Source organism: Nycticebus coucang, chromosome 10 (assembly GCF_027406575.1).
Source record: "Nycticebus coucang isolate mNycCou1 chromosome 10, mNycCou1.pri, whole genome shotgun sequence".
Classification (NCBI taxonomy): domain Eukaryota; kingdom Metazoa; phylum Chordata; class Mammalia; order Primates; family Lorisidae; genus Nycticebus; species Nycticebus coucang.
Window position 1 is genome coordinate 104,246,033 of NC_069789.1, and position 14,588 is coordinate 104,260,620.

General features: G+C 49.1%; 1 protein-coding gene across 5 annotated transcripts in view; it reads left to right on the forward strand.

Moving 5' to 3' along the window:
- Positions 1-9,295: 9,295 nt before the first annotated feature.
- IQGAP3 (IQ motif containing GTPase activating protein 3) overlaps positions 9,296-14,588 on the forward strand; it is a 47,612-nt gene continuing 42,319 nt past the window's right edge. For all 5 annotated transcript variants that reach the window (XM_053604526.1, XM_053604528.1, XM_053604530.1 and 2 more), the window contains exons 1-2: positions 9,296-9,377; positions 12,187-12,274. In XM_053604526.1, coding sequence (XP_053460501.1) covers positions 9,341-9,377; positions 12,187-12,274 — 125 coding nt within the window. In that variant the 5' untranslated portion in view covers positions 9,296-9,340. The remainder of the gene's footprint in view (positions 9,378-12,186; positions 12,275-14,588) is intronic.

The following is a 14,588-nucleotide window of genomic DNA, read 5'->3' on the forward strand; positions in this document are numbered from 1 at the left end:
AGTGGGGAACAGAGGGGTCATAAGTCAGCCTTGAGCAAGGTCCCTTTAGGGCAATTTAGCTCTGCCCTTGCCCTGGTGTGCCTCTCAAGTTTCTAGGATTTCTCTCTGCCATCTCTCTCTGCTTCAGGTACCCCTCTGACCCTGCATCAACTCTCACTGCAACATCCTGACTAATTCTCGATCCTCCTTCGAGACTCAGATCCAGCAGCAGCTCCCTTCAGAAAGCCCCTTGTCAACCAGCAGCCAGCGGGTGCTTCTGTGGCCACACCACCCCCATGCCTGTGTCTTTTATGGTATTAACACACCGGTCAGGATTGCTGACTTTCTTGTCCTTCTTCCCTGAAAGTAGCCTGAAGGGTCTGGCATAGGCAGACTCTCAGTAAATGTCCACTGAAGGATAGGGGAATGTTCTGAGATGGGTGGCTACACAGCAATGTGAGTGCACTTAATGCCACTCAGCCGTGCTCTTCAACATGGCTGACATGGTAGACTTTATGTTACACACGTTCACCACAATTAAATGTGCACAACTAAGTGAACAACTAAGTGAACGAGGAAACAGCACACACAGGGCCTCTGCTCCATCCTCCTTCACGCTGTGTAGCTGCATACACTGACCCATAGTCCAGGTGATCCTGCTCTAGCCTCGGCGGCAGGGCAGGCCGGCTCCGCACATGCTCCACCTGCTCCATGCCAGGAGCCACCCTGGGCCCTGGGCCCTGGCCCAGAGCTGAGTAGGCTACAGGACTGGCCAGGAGCCAACCTCCAGGAGAGCAGGAGTCTGTGTCTCCCTTTATTGCCCTTCCCCTGTCTCAAGGGCAGCCTCTTCCCGTTGTCCCATCTTTCTGTTTGCTGGCCGATTCTAGTCCCCCAATATCCTGCTCTGGTCTCAAGAGGCCCCTTAAACTCAGATACGTCATCATCCCAGTGTGTACATCCTGTTAGTATCTTTCCCCTTGAAAGGCAAAGGTTTTTCATGGACTCTTCTCCCAGGAGATAGGAAAAGGAATAGAAAAGACCCAGGACTCTCGCTCCTCCCCTTTTCTTCTTCTTTTTCCTTTTTTAGGAGGGGCAGGCAGAGGCAGTCCATTCTCTTTTTAAAGAAAGTCTCCCCAGCTTCTAAGAATACCCAGAAATCCTACCTTTTCAAGGCCCTAACCACATACCACCATCTCACCCCAGTCCTAACTACTCCCACTCTGGGGTTGCCCCGCCACTGCTGCAAGATGCCTTACCTCCTTCGTCCTCTCGGCAGCTGGCCTCTGGAACAGAATGGCCCCTCTAGCTTGGGTTACCTCCCCTAGCTCCCCTAGCTCCCCCAGCTCACAACGCCCAGGGTTACTAGACAACTGGGTGCCAGCCTCCCATTCCTAGGGAATTCTTTGAGTGACACCTCAAAGGCCCTATCCGAGTGCAGAATCCTGATGGTACTTGAGAACAGACACCTGAGTTCCATTGCCTTTCCTCCTCTGCTGACCCACCCCCTGCAGACACAGCCCCTCAGGTCCCTTGCTTCAAGGAATAAATCAAACCATCATGGGGCTGGTCATTACTATGCCCTCAGAGATGATCTATCTCATCCCTCTGTTTCACAAAGGAAGGGACAAAGGCTTAGAAAGCAGGTGTGTCTTGCCTAAGGTGACAGAGCTGTCATGTAGCTGGGGTTAGACCTCAGGTTTTCTTTTTTTTTTTTTTGAGACAGTCTCAAGCTGTTGCCCTGGGTAGAGTGCCATGGTGTCATAGCTCACAGCACTTCCACTTGGGCTCAAGCAATCCCCTTGCCTCAGTTTTTCTATTTTTAGGGGTTTTTGTTGCATTTTGGCCAGGGCCGGGTTTGAACCCTGCATGCTCAGTATATGGGATTGGCGCCCTACTCACTGAGCCACAGGCTGAGATGTGGTATATAAGAGAGCCACAGCTACCACCCTTTTCTTTTAGTAGAGACAGGGTCTCGCCTTTGCTCAGGTTGGTCTAGAACCCATGAGTTCAATCAATTCATCCACCTTGGCCTTGCAGAGTGCTAGTATAGACCCCAGGTTTTCTGATTCAAGGTAATTATTTGGGGTGGTGCCTGTGGCTCAGAGGAGTGGGGCGCAGGTCCCATAAGCCAGAGGTGGCCGGTTCAAGCCCAGCCCTGGCCAAAAACTGCAAATAATAATAATAATAACATAAAAAATAAAAGCATGAAATTTAAAAAAGCTTTAAAAAAAAATAAGTTCAGGGGCGGCGCCTGTGGCTCAGTGAGTAGGGCGCCGGCCCCATATGCCGAGGGTGGCAGGCTCAAACCCAGCCCCGGCCAAACTGCAACAAAAAAATAGCTGGGCGTTGTGGCGGGCGCCTGTAGTCCCAGCTGCTCGGGAGGCTGAGGCAAGAGAATCGCGTAAGCCCAAGAGTTAGAGGTTGCTGTGAGCCATGCGATGCCACGGCAGTCTACTGAGGGCGGAACAGTGAGACTCTGTCTCTACAAAAAAAAAATAAATAAATAAGTTCAAGGTAATTATCTCAGGGCCCCTTCCACTGCACTGTGACTACAACCTTTAATGGGGCTTAGGCTGTCCAGGAAGTGAACGCTCCCCCCACCAACACACCTTCTCTTTTTTTTTTTTTTTTTGTAGACACAGAGTCTCACTGTACCGCCCTCGGGTAGAGTGCCGTGGCGTCACACGGCTCACAGCAACCTCTAACTCTTGGGCTTATGCGATTCTCTTGCCTCAGCCTCCCGAGCAGCTGGGACTACAGGCGCCCACCATAACGCCCGGCTATTTTTTTTTTTTTTCTTTTTTTGTAGAGACAGAGTCTCATTGTACCGCCCTCAGTAGAGTGCCGTGGCGTCACACAGCTCACAGCAACCTCTAACTCTTGGGCTTACGCGATTCTCTTGCCTCTGCCTCCGAGCAGCTGGGACTACAGGCGCCCGCCACAACGCCGGCTATTTTTTTTTTTTTTTTTTGTTATTGTTGCAGTTTGGCGGGGGCTGGGTTTGAACTCGCCACCCTCAGCATATGGGGCTGGCGCCCTACTCACTGAGCCACAGGCGCCGCCCTCGGCTATTTTTTTTGTTGCAGTTTGGCCGGGGCTGGGTTTGAACCCGCCACCCGCGGCATATGGGGCCAGCGCCCTACTCACTGAGCCACAGGCGCCGCCTACACACCCTCTGTTATATACCACATCTCATATCTGGGAACAGGGTGAAAGATTGATGGTCAGGAAAGGCCTGGAGATCAGAAAAGCCCCTTGCCCCTGGACTCCTCTTCCCAGATCCACTGATCTGCAACCTACATGTTCTGCTTAAGGAGAAGACAGCAGGCCCAGGACAATGGGGACCTAATGACCCAACTCACCCAGGATGGCCTGCATCAGAAGGCAAATGTCCTCATTTACCTAGGGAAAGGCCTCTTTTGAGTATAGAAAACTTTGGCAGAGATAAAATGATGAGGAAGTAACTGGCTTACTGCCTTTGACCTGCAGCCTTCACTGTGCACTTGCACTTGGGAGCTGCAGGGTGGTGCTGGCTGGACAGACAGCACTGTGAGGGAGCACAAAATGGCTTCCCTCTATCCTCTGTGTTCTTTGAATTACAAACTAAATTGACATGGGACAGATTGACAGTAGAAAAACCATTTTAATTACAGTCATGCTTTGCTTAACAACAGAGATACATTCTGAGAAATGTGTTGTTAGGTGTTTTTTTTTAACATGTTCAAACATGTCTTTTTATTTATTTATTTTGGGAGGGGTTTGCAGTTTTTTTGTTTTTGTTTTTGTTTTTTGGCTGAGGCCGGGTTTGAACCCGCCACCTCTGGTATATGGGGCCGGCACCCTATCCTTGAGCCACAGGTGCCACCCTGTTAGGTGGTTTTATTGTTGTGCAAACATCATAGAGTACTGTACTTACACAACCTAGATGGTGTAGCCTACTACACACCCAGGCTCTGTGGCATAACCCATTGTTTCCAGGCTACAAACCCCTACGGCATGTTGCTGTACTGAACCCTTTAACACAATGATAAGTATTTGTGTATTTAAACACTTTGAAACAGAAAAGACACAGTAAAAATACAGTATAAAAGACTAAAAATGGTACACTTGAATAAGGCATTTACCATAAATGGAGCTTGCAGGACTGGAGGTTGTTCTGTGTGAATCAGCAAGTGACCTAGGACACTGCTGCCCACTTGCACACAACTGGTGGTGCAGTGGTTTAGACCAGCATCACCACAAGCATGAGCAATGTGCTGCCCTCAGATGTTGTAATGGCTACAACCAGCAGATGACAGGAATGTTTTAGCTCTATTATAATCTCATGGGACTACTGTCTTATGTGGGGATAGTTGCTCACTGATGTTATGTGAAGCAAGACTGTACATGCATATGCATGGGAGTCTCACAAAGCATGAGACTCAAAGATGGGCCAGGTGATTGGAAGTTTCCATAGCACCTGAGAAGAATAGGGGCTTGGGGCTTCTGCAGGGCAGTGACAACATGTTAAGGTGGAGGAGGAAATGCAAGGTGAACAAAGGCAAGCTGTGTAGATAAAAAAATCTCTAAAGTGGCGGCGCCTGTGGCTCAGTGAGTAGGGCGCCGGCCCCATATGCCGAGGGTGGCGGGTTCAAACCCAGCCCCGGCCGAACTGCAACAAAAAAATAGCCGGGCGTTGTGGCGGGCGCCTGTAGTCCCAGCTGCTCGGGAGGCTGAGGCAAGAGAATCGCGTAAGCCCAGGAGCTGGAGGTTGCTGTGAGCCGGGTGACGCCACGGCACTCTACCCGAGGGCAGTACAGTGAGACTCTGTCTCTACAAAAAAAAAAAAAAATCTCTAAAGTAACAAAAGTTATCTCAGAGCAGCCTTCTTCCTGATACAGATCCTTTACTAATGTAGATTTCCTTTACAGAATTAAATGTCTTTCCCAAAGGACAGCTTTTCAGAGCTACTCCTGTGTCTGCACTTTCTCAGAATAACCAGCTTAAAATACACCAAGGAGTATATTTTGGGGTGGCACATTCTGGTTTTGTATAGTCATATTTTGGGGTGCTGTCTCCTGAGCCCCAACAGTGCCCATGCCTAAGATAAGCTCTCCCAGCTGCCTGCAGCTTCTACCCACAGGCTGGGCCTTCAGGATGCTACTACAGCCTGGCCAGGGCCATATATGCAACTCAGTTTGTCCTTCACTCAGGAGACTTCTGTGAAGGAGAAAGGATAATGTGGAGAGGGGGCAGGGAATGAAACTGCTCCCAAGGTGAGATAGATCCAGTGATCATTTCTGAATCATTTTCTTGTTTGATTTCTTTGCTGTATCCATCACATCCTTGTGTCTCTCTTCTCACTTGGCTTCTATAACCTACTGTCTCATTCTCTGCCTCCTGGGAAGAACCATAGGAGTATAGGACCCAGAGAAGGGACAGTTGCACAATACCCTTGCTTTCTCTGACAATTTTTTTCCATCTCCTTTGCTGGACCATCTGTCCATCTCTTAAATCCTTATATCCCACTCACTCTGCTCTTTCTTACTATTTCTTCTTACTTTACATATCCTTTCAAGAACATTTCATCCACTCCTCTGATTTTAACACCATTGATAAGGGAATAATTTCTTTCTTTTTTTTGAGGCAGAGTCTCACTATGTCACCCTGGGTAGAGTGCTGTGGCATCACAGCTCACAGCAATCTCAGACTCCTGGGCTTAAGCAATTCTCTTGCCTCAGCCTCCCAAGTAGCTGGGACTACAGGCGCCCGCCAACATGCCCACCTATTTTTTGGTTGTAGTTGTCATTGTTGTGTGGCAGGCCCGGACTAGGTGTATCTGGCTGGCACCCTAGCTGCCAAGCAGACTTTTTCTTTTTTTTGACACAGAGTCTCCAGCTGTCGCCCTGGGTAGAGTGCTGCAGTGTCACAGCTCACAGCAACCTCAAATTTTTGGCTTTGGCTCAGCACCTGTAGCTCAGTGGTTAGGGCGCCAGCCACACATATCAGAGCTGGCAGGTTCAAACCCAGCCCAGGCCTGCCAAACAACAATGACAACTACAACCAAAAAATAGCCGGGCATTGTGACCGGCACCGATAGTCCCAGCTACTTGGCAGGCTGAGGCAAGAGAATTGCTTGAGCCCTATAGTTTGAGGTTGCTGTGAGCTGAGACGTCACAGCACTCTACAGAGGGCGACATAGTGAGACTGTCTCAAAAAACCCCCCCAAGGGCAGCGCCTGTGGCTCAGTGAGTAGGGTGTCGGCCCCATATACCGAGGGTGGTGGGTTCAAGCCCAGTCCCAGCCAAACTGCAACAAAAAAATAGCCAGCTGTTGTGGTGGGCGCCTGTAGTCCCAGCTGCTCAGAAGGCTGAGGCAAGAGAATCACATAAGCCCAAGAGCTGGAGGCTGTGAGCTGTGTGATACCACGGCACTCTACTGAGGGCAGTAAAGTGAGACTCTGTCTCTACAAAAAAAAAAAAAACAAAACAAAACCCAAAACTCTTGGGCTTAAGCAATTCTCTTGCCTTAGCCTCCCAAATAGCTGGGACTACGGGCGCCCGCCACAACACCCAGCTATTTTTGGGTTATAGTTGTCATTGTTGTTTGGCAGGTCCGGGCTGGATTCAAACCCACCAGCTCCGGTGTATGTGGCTGGCACTCTAGCCACTGAGCTACAAGTGCCAAGCCAAGGCAATAATTTATAAATATATACCTGCAGACTTAACTTGCCCAAGTGCAACTCATATTTCCTCAAGTGCTCTCCTCCCATGTTCTCAGTGTTCTTAGGGAACCATTTTTTGTTTTTTTTTTTGAGACAGTCTTACTTGTTGCCCTTGGTAGAGGGCTATGGCATCACAGCTCACAGCAACCTTAAACTCTTAGGCTTAAGCAATTCTCTTTTTTTTTAAATTTTTATTATTTTTATTTATTTATTTTTGAGACGGAGTTTCAGTTGTTGCCCTGTGGCATCACAGCTCACAGCAACCTCTAACTCTTGGGCTTAAGAGATTCTCTTGCCTCAGCCTCCCAAGTAGCTGGGATCATAACACCTGGCTATTTTTTTGTTGCAGTGGTCATTGTTGTTTAGCAGGCCTGGGCCGGGTTCAAATCTGCCTGCATTGGTGTATGTGGCTGGTACCCTACCCACTGAGCTACAGCATGGCCTATTTTTTTTTTTTTTAGACAGTCTCTCTTTGTCGCCCTAGGTAAAGTGCTGCGGCATTACAGCTCACAGCAACCTCAGACTCTTGGGCTCAAGCAATTCTCTTGTCTCAGCCTCCCAAGTAGCTGGGACTACAGGTGCACACCACAATGTTTGGTTATTTTTAGAGACGAAGTCTCACTCTTGCTCAGGCTGGTCTTGAACCTGTGAGCTCAGGCAATACACCAGCCTGGGCCTCCCAGAGTGCTAGGATTACAGGTGTGAGCCACCATGCCAGTCCCTTAGTGGACAACTCTTTAAACTAGAAACAAAGGAGCCCATTCTTTCCTCCTTTTTCTCCACTGTCAGTCTTAGCCTATTGATTCTACCTTTGAAATTACTCCCCAGTATACTCTTTTCTGCAGCTGTGGCCTTTCTGTATTTTTCTGTACTCTCGTCTCATGCCTCAGCCTTGGAGGTGATGGTGTACATGTACATAGTGGTTAAAAACGAAAGCTTGGAGTGGGACTATCTGGGTTTAACTCTTGGCTTTAGTAGTTTTTTGCCATATGACCTTTCTTTTTTTTTTTTTTTTTTGGTTTTTGGCTGGGGCTAGGTTTGAACCCACCACCTCTGGCATATGGGACCGGCACCCCACTCCTTGAGCCACAGGCGCCGCCCGCCATATGACCTTTCTAAGCCACAATTTCTCATCTGTATTTGTGAGATTAAATAGGATGGTTTCTTTTAAGATGATGCTATGACCAACATATAATAAGCACTTAATATACAATTGATATTGTGTGTTAGTCCATCACTCTGCTATGGGAGAAATACACCTCTACTCAGCTTCTGTTTCAAGCCCTTCCACTGGGATGGTAGAAACAAAGTGAGTCAGTCTGGGTGTTTGTCCCCTTCTTTGTCCCAAGGTGGAGTCCAAGTTGGGCAAGGTATGTGATGCCAAGTCTGATAGGGGAGGTCCATCTGGTCCTCCACCATCTATTTACAAAGGTGCCCACTGACACCTTTTTCTGGCATTCCTATCTGGTGTTTTCAGGCCCAGGGACCAAGCGGAAGAAAAGGACAACTCATGCAGGCACTTCCTTTCTGGCTAGGCAAGGGAATTCCTGCACAGCTGTCTAAGGGTATACCTGCCTGGTTCACTGTGTGACTGTTCCTTCTCTGGGTCCTGTACTCCTACGGTTCTTCCCAGGAGGCAGAGAATGGGACCCTCATCACTAGATGCCACCAAGATCTAGCCCCCAGCTGGTGAGAGGAAAGGGGAATCCCTTATAGTCTTCAGGGAACACTCACTCTCTTCAAACCTTCCTTTCCCCAAGCCCTTTTGTCTCAGTTGGAGTCTCTTCTGTTCTTCTGAAGGCTTTAGGTGTGGGCCTTTTGCTTTCTGGCCTCTCACATCTCTCACCCAGGGTATAAGCTTGGCTGCCTGGCTGCTTAAAAGCAATGTCGGGTAAGGGGAAAGGGAGAAAAATCAAATGGGGGAAGCCTGTCAGATATATTTTTTTTTCTGCGCAATTGTTTTAATTACTTTTATATTAGTTCAGGCCCTTACTGCCTCTCACCTGCATTGGGAGATCGTTCTAAAATATAAACCTGGCTCTGACCTATGCCTAAAATGCTTCTCGGCAGGTGACAGCTCTCCAGAGCCCTCCCAGCTCCGCAGCCTGAGGCCTCTGGCACTCTTCCTACCTTTCCCTGGTTGAGCTATAAACTCCTCTAAAACTGAACCGAGTTTAATTTCTCCAACTCGCCTCCTTGCTCTTGCACATGCGGGTTCCGCTGACTGGAATGCCTCTCTCCTTCAGTCTCTTGCACTTTTCAACCCAAACCAGCTGTTCCCTCCACTGGGACGTCTTCCCTCCGCGGATCACTGGCCTCCGGTTGGCCTGACCACCCATCTATCGCTCCAGCCGGGGCAGCAAGCTCTTCCAGGAATTGGCCTGAGCGTTTGCATCTCTCCCCGCACCCGCTCAGCGCAGAGTACCCGGGGGGACCCGAGTTAGCAGGCCCAGAAACACAGGGGGAGGCCGACAGGAGTCAGCGGGAATGTCCCGGACGCGCCGCGGGGGGTCCAGCCCCGAGGGCCAACAGCCTCCCCGGCAGCCGGAGACTCCAGCTCCCAGGGCGCTCTGCGGCCACCGGAAGTGCCCGTCCCACGGTGGCCGCGGAGAAGGGCGGTGGCCCAGCGGCGGGAGATTCAAACCTGGAAGGAGGAACATGGAGGGAAGAGGAGCGGGCCCGGGCCGGACGGCCTGTGAGTGCCTGAGGGGTCCCAGAGGGCCTCGGTGGGGGCGCGGCCGGGCGGGGGTCTGGGTCCCGGGAGAGGCCGGGCTGGGGTCTGGGTCCCGAGGGAGGACGGGCGGGGAGCTGGGTCCGGGGCGCGGCCGGGCTGGGGTCTGGGTCCCGAGCGAGGACGGGCGGGAGGCTGGGTCAGGGGCGCGGCCGGGCGGGGGTCTGGGTCCGGGGAGAGGCCGACCTGGGGTCTGGGTCCTGGGAGGGCGGACAGGCGCGGGGCTGGGTCGCGAGAGAGAACGGGGCCGGCGGCTGGGCAATCCCAGGAGGCCGGGCTGGGGGCGGCGGGACGTAGAAGGGACTGAGCTGGGAAAGCCTCCGCGCTGACCAGACGCGCTTTAAAGCATACAAAGCCCTTTCTGTCTTATTTCCAAGTTGGCGGCTCGGGGGTCTGGAGAGTGTAGGCTCCTTAAAAGTCAGCAGCTACTGGTGGTGACACACTTGCAACCGCTGCTGTGGGATAGGACACCCAAAGGACCACGGGGACTCCTCTGCTTTGAGACTTTAGGGCGCGGGAATTACCTGGGAAGCTTGTTAAAATGCAGATTCATGAGCACTATCCTGGGGTTCCTGCTCCACGGGCCTAGAGGGGCCCATAAAACCCGCATTTATAACACGCACTGTTCACCCTCACCCCGGGTAATTATGAGGCAGAAAGTCTTTGGGGCACTACTTTCAAAAAACGCTTCTTTAGAGAAAGAAAAGAGTTGGAAGAATGGGAAGGCAGAGAGATTTCCCTCAAGGCAGAGAGATTTCCCTCTAATTTTTTGAATGAAAGGCAAAATTGATTCCCCTGTCTTCTTTTCTTCCTCCCTCATTCCTCCCTAGTAGGATTCTAAAAGCAAAGTCCACGTCCACTCCTCTGAAATTAAAGGAATGCTGGTTCCAAACCTGAGAAGGGCAGGAGGACAGGGAGACTTTTTTTGCAGGCAGTGTGTGTGGACAAAGTCCCTCCCATCTCACAGTCTCAGTTCATAGCTCTGAAGTGATGTCATTTCACTTACTGGTTTATTTTCCATGCTTAACAACCAACATTTGTTCCTTGTACACCCCATTGGAGGAACTGATGACTTTCCTGCAGTTGGCCAGTGCTTTGAAATCTGTACTTGGAGTGTGTGTGTGTTTTAACTTGCTTAACTGCCAGTTCAAATAAGCCCTGCCCTCTCCCAAGTCATACTGCATAGTATGCAATATAAGGAAATAAGACAAAGACTGGGAATGACATTAAGTGCTGAGTCAAAGACAGACTGAGCTCTTTTTTCAAGTTTTCTGGGTTTATTTTCTTGGTGTGTGTGTGTGTAGCTTTCTCTTGTCCTATCTGTTTGCTTTTTGTATTGTCTTCCTAAGGAGGGAGAAGGGATAAAGTGACGCTGTGGCTAAGGCAAAGTATGAATGTTGTCTCATTCATTTAAGGGATTCTCTATTCTTGAATTTGGAGGTCAGAATGTTGTCTACATTTTATTTAGTTTGAAGGTTATTTTCCTTCTCAGGTGACCTGTAGCAGAAAGGATAGTAAAAATACCTCTGTGATCTTTAAAAATCCTCATTGTCTTTCCACTTAATCCCAAATGAGTGGTGTTCCCCTACATTGGACTGCCTTTTCCTCTTTCTGCCTGTTTATCCCTTAAGACCTAGTTCATAGGTAGAATCCTTTGCTTCCTCTGCTTCTTCCATAGATTTTATTCATGGGCTATAATATACTTATCACATTTGAATGTAGTTAGTTACTTATCATGATTTTCACTTCTAATTATAATCTCTGGGCTGGGCATGGTGGCTTATGCCTGTAATACTAGCACTCTGGGAGGCTGAGGTGGTGGATTGCTGAGCTCACAGGTTTGAGACCAGCCTGAGCAAGAGCTAGACCCCGTCTCTAAAAATAGCCGGACGTTGTGGCAGTCCTAGCTACATGGGAAGCTGAGACAAGAGAATTGCTTGAGCCCAACAGTTTGAGGTTGCTGTGAGCTGTGATGCCAGGGCACTCGACCTAGGGCAACAAGTGAGACTCTGTCTTAAAAAAAAAAAAAAGGTCTCGGGCGGCGCCTGTGGCTCAGTGAGTAGGGCGCCGGCCCCACATGCCGAGGGTGGTGGGTTCAAACCCAGCCCCGGCCAAACTGCAACAAAAAAATAGCCGGGCATTGTGGCGGGCGCCTGTAGTCCCAGCTACTCGGGAGGCTGAGGCAAGAGAATCGCGTAAGCCCAAGAGTTAGAGGTTGCTGTGAGCCGTGTGACGCCACGGCACTCTACCCAAGGGCGGTACAGTGAGACTCTGTCTCTACAAAAAAAAAAAATAAGAAAAAAAAAAAAGGTCTTTTTATTTCTTAAGAGTAGGGGTCCACTAGCCCAGTGCCTGATATAAAGGAGGTATTAAATGAATGAATGGCTGTTGAATGAGATTCCTAGTTGGTTCTGTACCTAGCTTCTGACAGAGTACCCAGCAAGGATGATACAGGTCCAGTTCTTGAAGAACTAAGTCTGATTAGGAATAAGATAAGAAGCTAAATTTCTAGCCAAGGAGGGCTCTGGACATGCTAGCTGGGAGGTATGGAGGGAAGGGCCATGAGTAGACTTGAGGAGGAAGAGAATGGGGAGATGGCTGCAGAGGAAAGAGAAGGAGTACCTCTGGTATAGGAGCTGCCTGTTTAAGGATGTCCTGGGAAGAGGAAGAGGGACACATGGGAGATGCTGCAGGTTGCCTAGGGAAGTCTGTTAAGAAGAAGCTTCAAAGCCCCCCTAATGCTCCATTGCCCTTATCTCCCTTCACACCTAAGATGAACGCCTCACAGCTGAAGAGATGGATGAGCAGAGGCGGCAGAATGTTGCCTATCAGTACCTATGCCGGCTGGAGGAAGCCAAGCGGTAAGAAGAGTCCTGGTCTCCCTTTTCCACCCTTCCCACCCTAGATATCTGTTGCCAAAGCAAATGCAATGAGACAGGGCCCATTCTGTGGGAAAGGGTGAATTGAAATAGCTGTGGTTTTTTTTTTCTGAAGCAAATCCTAATCAAATCTTTTACTCCCCTGCATACTTCACTACATATCTCTAAAATATATGTACCTTCACTTATATAACCACAATGCCATGATAACACCCAATTAAATTATTCGTAAATCCTTGTAAGATCAATACCCATGCCATTTTCAAATTTGCTTGATTGTCTAAAGATAGCTTCTTATAGCTAGAGCGGGATGACAGAATAAAACAAAATTGTTTTTACAATTAGCTTATTTAAATAAGGCTCTAAAGACTTTCACTTATTATATTTGCTTGCATATCTCTCAAGTCTTCTTTTTTTTTTTTTTTTTTAATTTATTTATTTTTTTTATTGTTGGGGATTCATTGAGGGTACAATAAGCCAGTTACACTGATTGCAATTGTTAGGTAAAGTCCCTCTTGCAATCATGTCTTGCCCCCATAAAGTGTGACACACACTAAGGCCCCACCCTCCTCCCTCCATCCTCTCAAGTCTTCTTTACTTCAAAGCAGCCCATGTCCCTTTCCCAGTTTTTTTTTGTTTGTGTGTTTGTTTTTTTTTGAGAGCTGAGTTCTTGCTCTGTTGCCTTGGCTAGCATGCAGTGATGGATCCTCTGCCTCAGCCTCTCAAGTAGCTGAGACAACAAGCATGCACTATCACACCCTGCTGATTTATTTATTTGTTTATTTATTTAATTTTATTTTTTTAGAGACAGAGTCTCACTTTGTTTGTCGCCCTTGGTAGAGTGCTGTGGCATCACAGCTCACAGCAACTTCCAGCTCTTGGGCTTAGGCGATGCTCTTGCCTCAGCCTCCTGAGTAGCTGGGACTACAGGCGCCTGACACAATGCCTAGCTGTTTTTGAACCCGCCACCTCCAGCATATGGGACCAGCGTCCTACCCCTTTGAGCCACAGGTGCCGCCCCTGGCTATTTTTTTTGTTGCAGTTTGGCCCAGGCCAGGTTCAAACTTGTCACCTCGGTATATGGGGCCGGGGCCCTACTCACTGAGCCACTGGCACCACAACACCCGGCTGATTTAAAGAAAAATTTTTCTTGGTAGAGATGGGGATCTCACTCTGTTAACCCTTGCTGGTCTCTTTATTTTTTGAGACAGAGTCTCACTTTGTTGCCTTTGGTAGAATGCCGTGGCATCACAACTCACAGCAACCTCAAACTCTTGGACTCAAGTGATTCTCTTGCCGCAGCCTCTCAAGCAGCTGGGACTACAGGTGCCTGCCACAATGCCTGGCTATTTCTAGAGGTGGGGGTCTCGCTCTTGCTCAGGTTGGTCTCAAACTGGTGACCTCAGGCAATCCACTGGCTTCCGCCTCCCAGAATGCTACGATTATAGGCATGAACCACCGTGCCCAACCACATTGTTGTTATTTATGTTTTGAGAGATAAGGTCTCACCCTGTGACCTTGGCTGCAGTGCAGTGGCATGATCATAACTCCCTGTAACCTCAAATTTCTAGGGTCAAGGTATCTTCCTGTCTCAGTATCCAAAGTGGGTTAGGATTACAGGCATGTATTGACCACACCCAGCCAATTTTTTAATTTTTTTTTTTTTTTTTTTTTTTGAGACAGAGTCTCAGTAAGTCACCCTGGGTAGAGTGCTGTGGTGACACACAGCTCACAGCAACCTCAAGCTCTGGGGGTTAAGCAATTCTCTTGTCTCAGCCTCCCAAGTAGCTGGGACTATAGGCACCTGCCACAATGCCCAGCCATTTTTTGGTTGTAGTTGTCATTGTTGTTTGGCAGGTCCCGCCTAGATTCCAACCTGCCAGCTCTGGTATATGTGGCTGGCGCCCTAGCCGCTGAGCTACAAGGACTGAACCAACTCCTGGCTATTTTTTAGAGATGGGGTCTCACTCTTGCTCAGGCTGGTCTCCAACTTGTGAGCTCAGGCAATCCACCTGCCTTGGCCTCCCAAGTGCTGGGATTATAGGCGTGAACCACCGCACCGGGCCTTTTCTTTTTTCTTTCTTTCTTTCTTTCTTTTTTTTTTGAAACAAAGTCTCAATCTGTTGCCCTGGAGAGAGTGCTGTGGTGTCATAGCTCACAGCAACCTCCAACTTGAACTCAAGTGATCTTTTTTGCCTCAGTTTTTCTATTTTCTTTAGTAGAGATGAGGGTCTCAGTTTTGCTCAAGCTGGTCTTGAACTCGTGAGCTCAAGCTATCCACTTGCCTCGGCTTCCC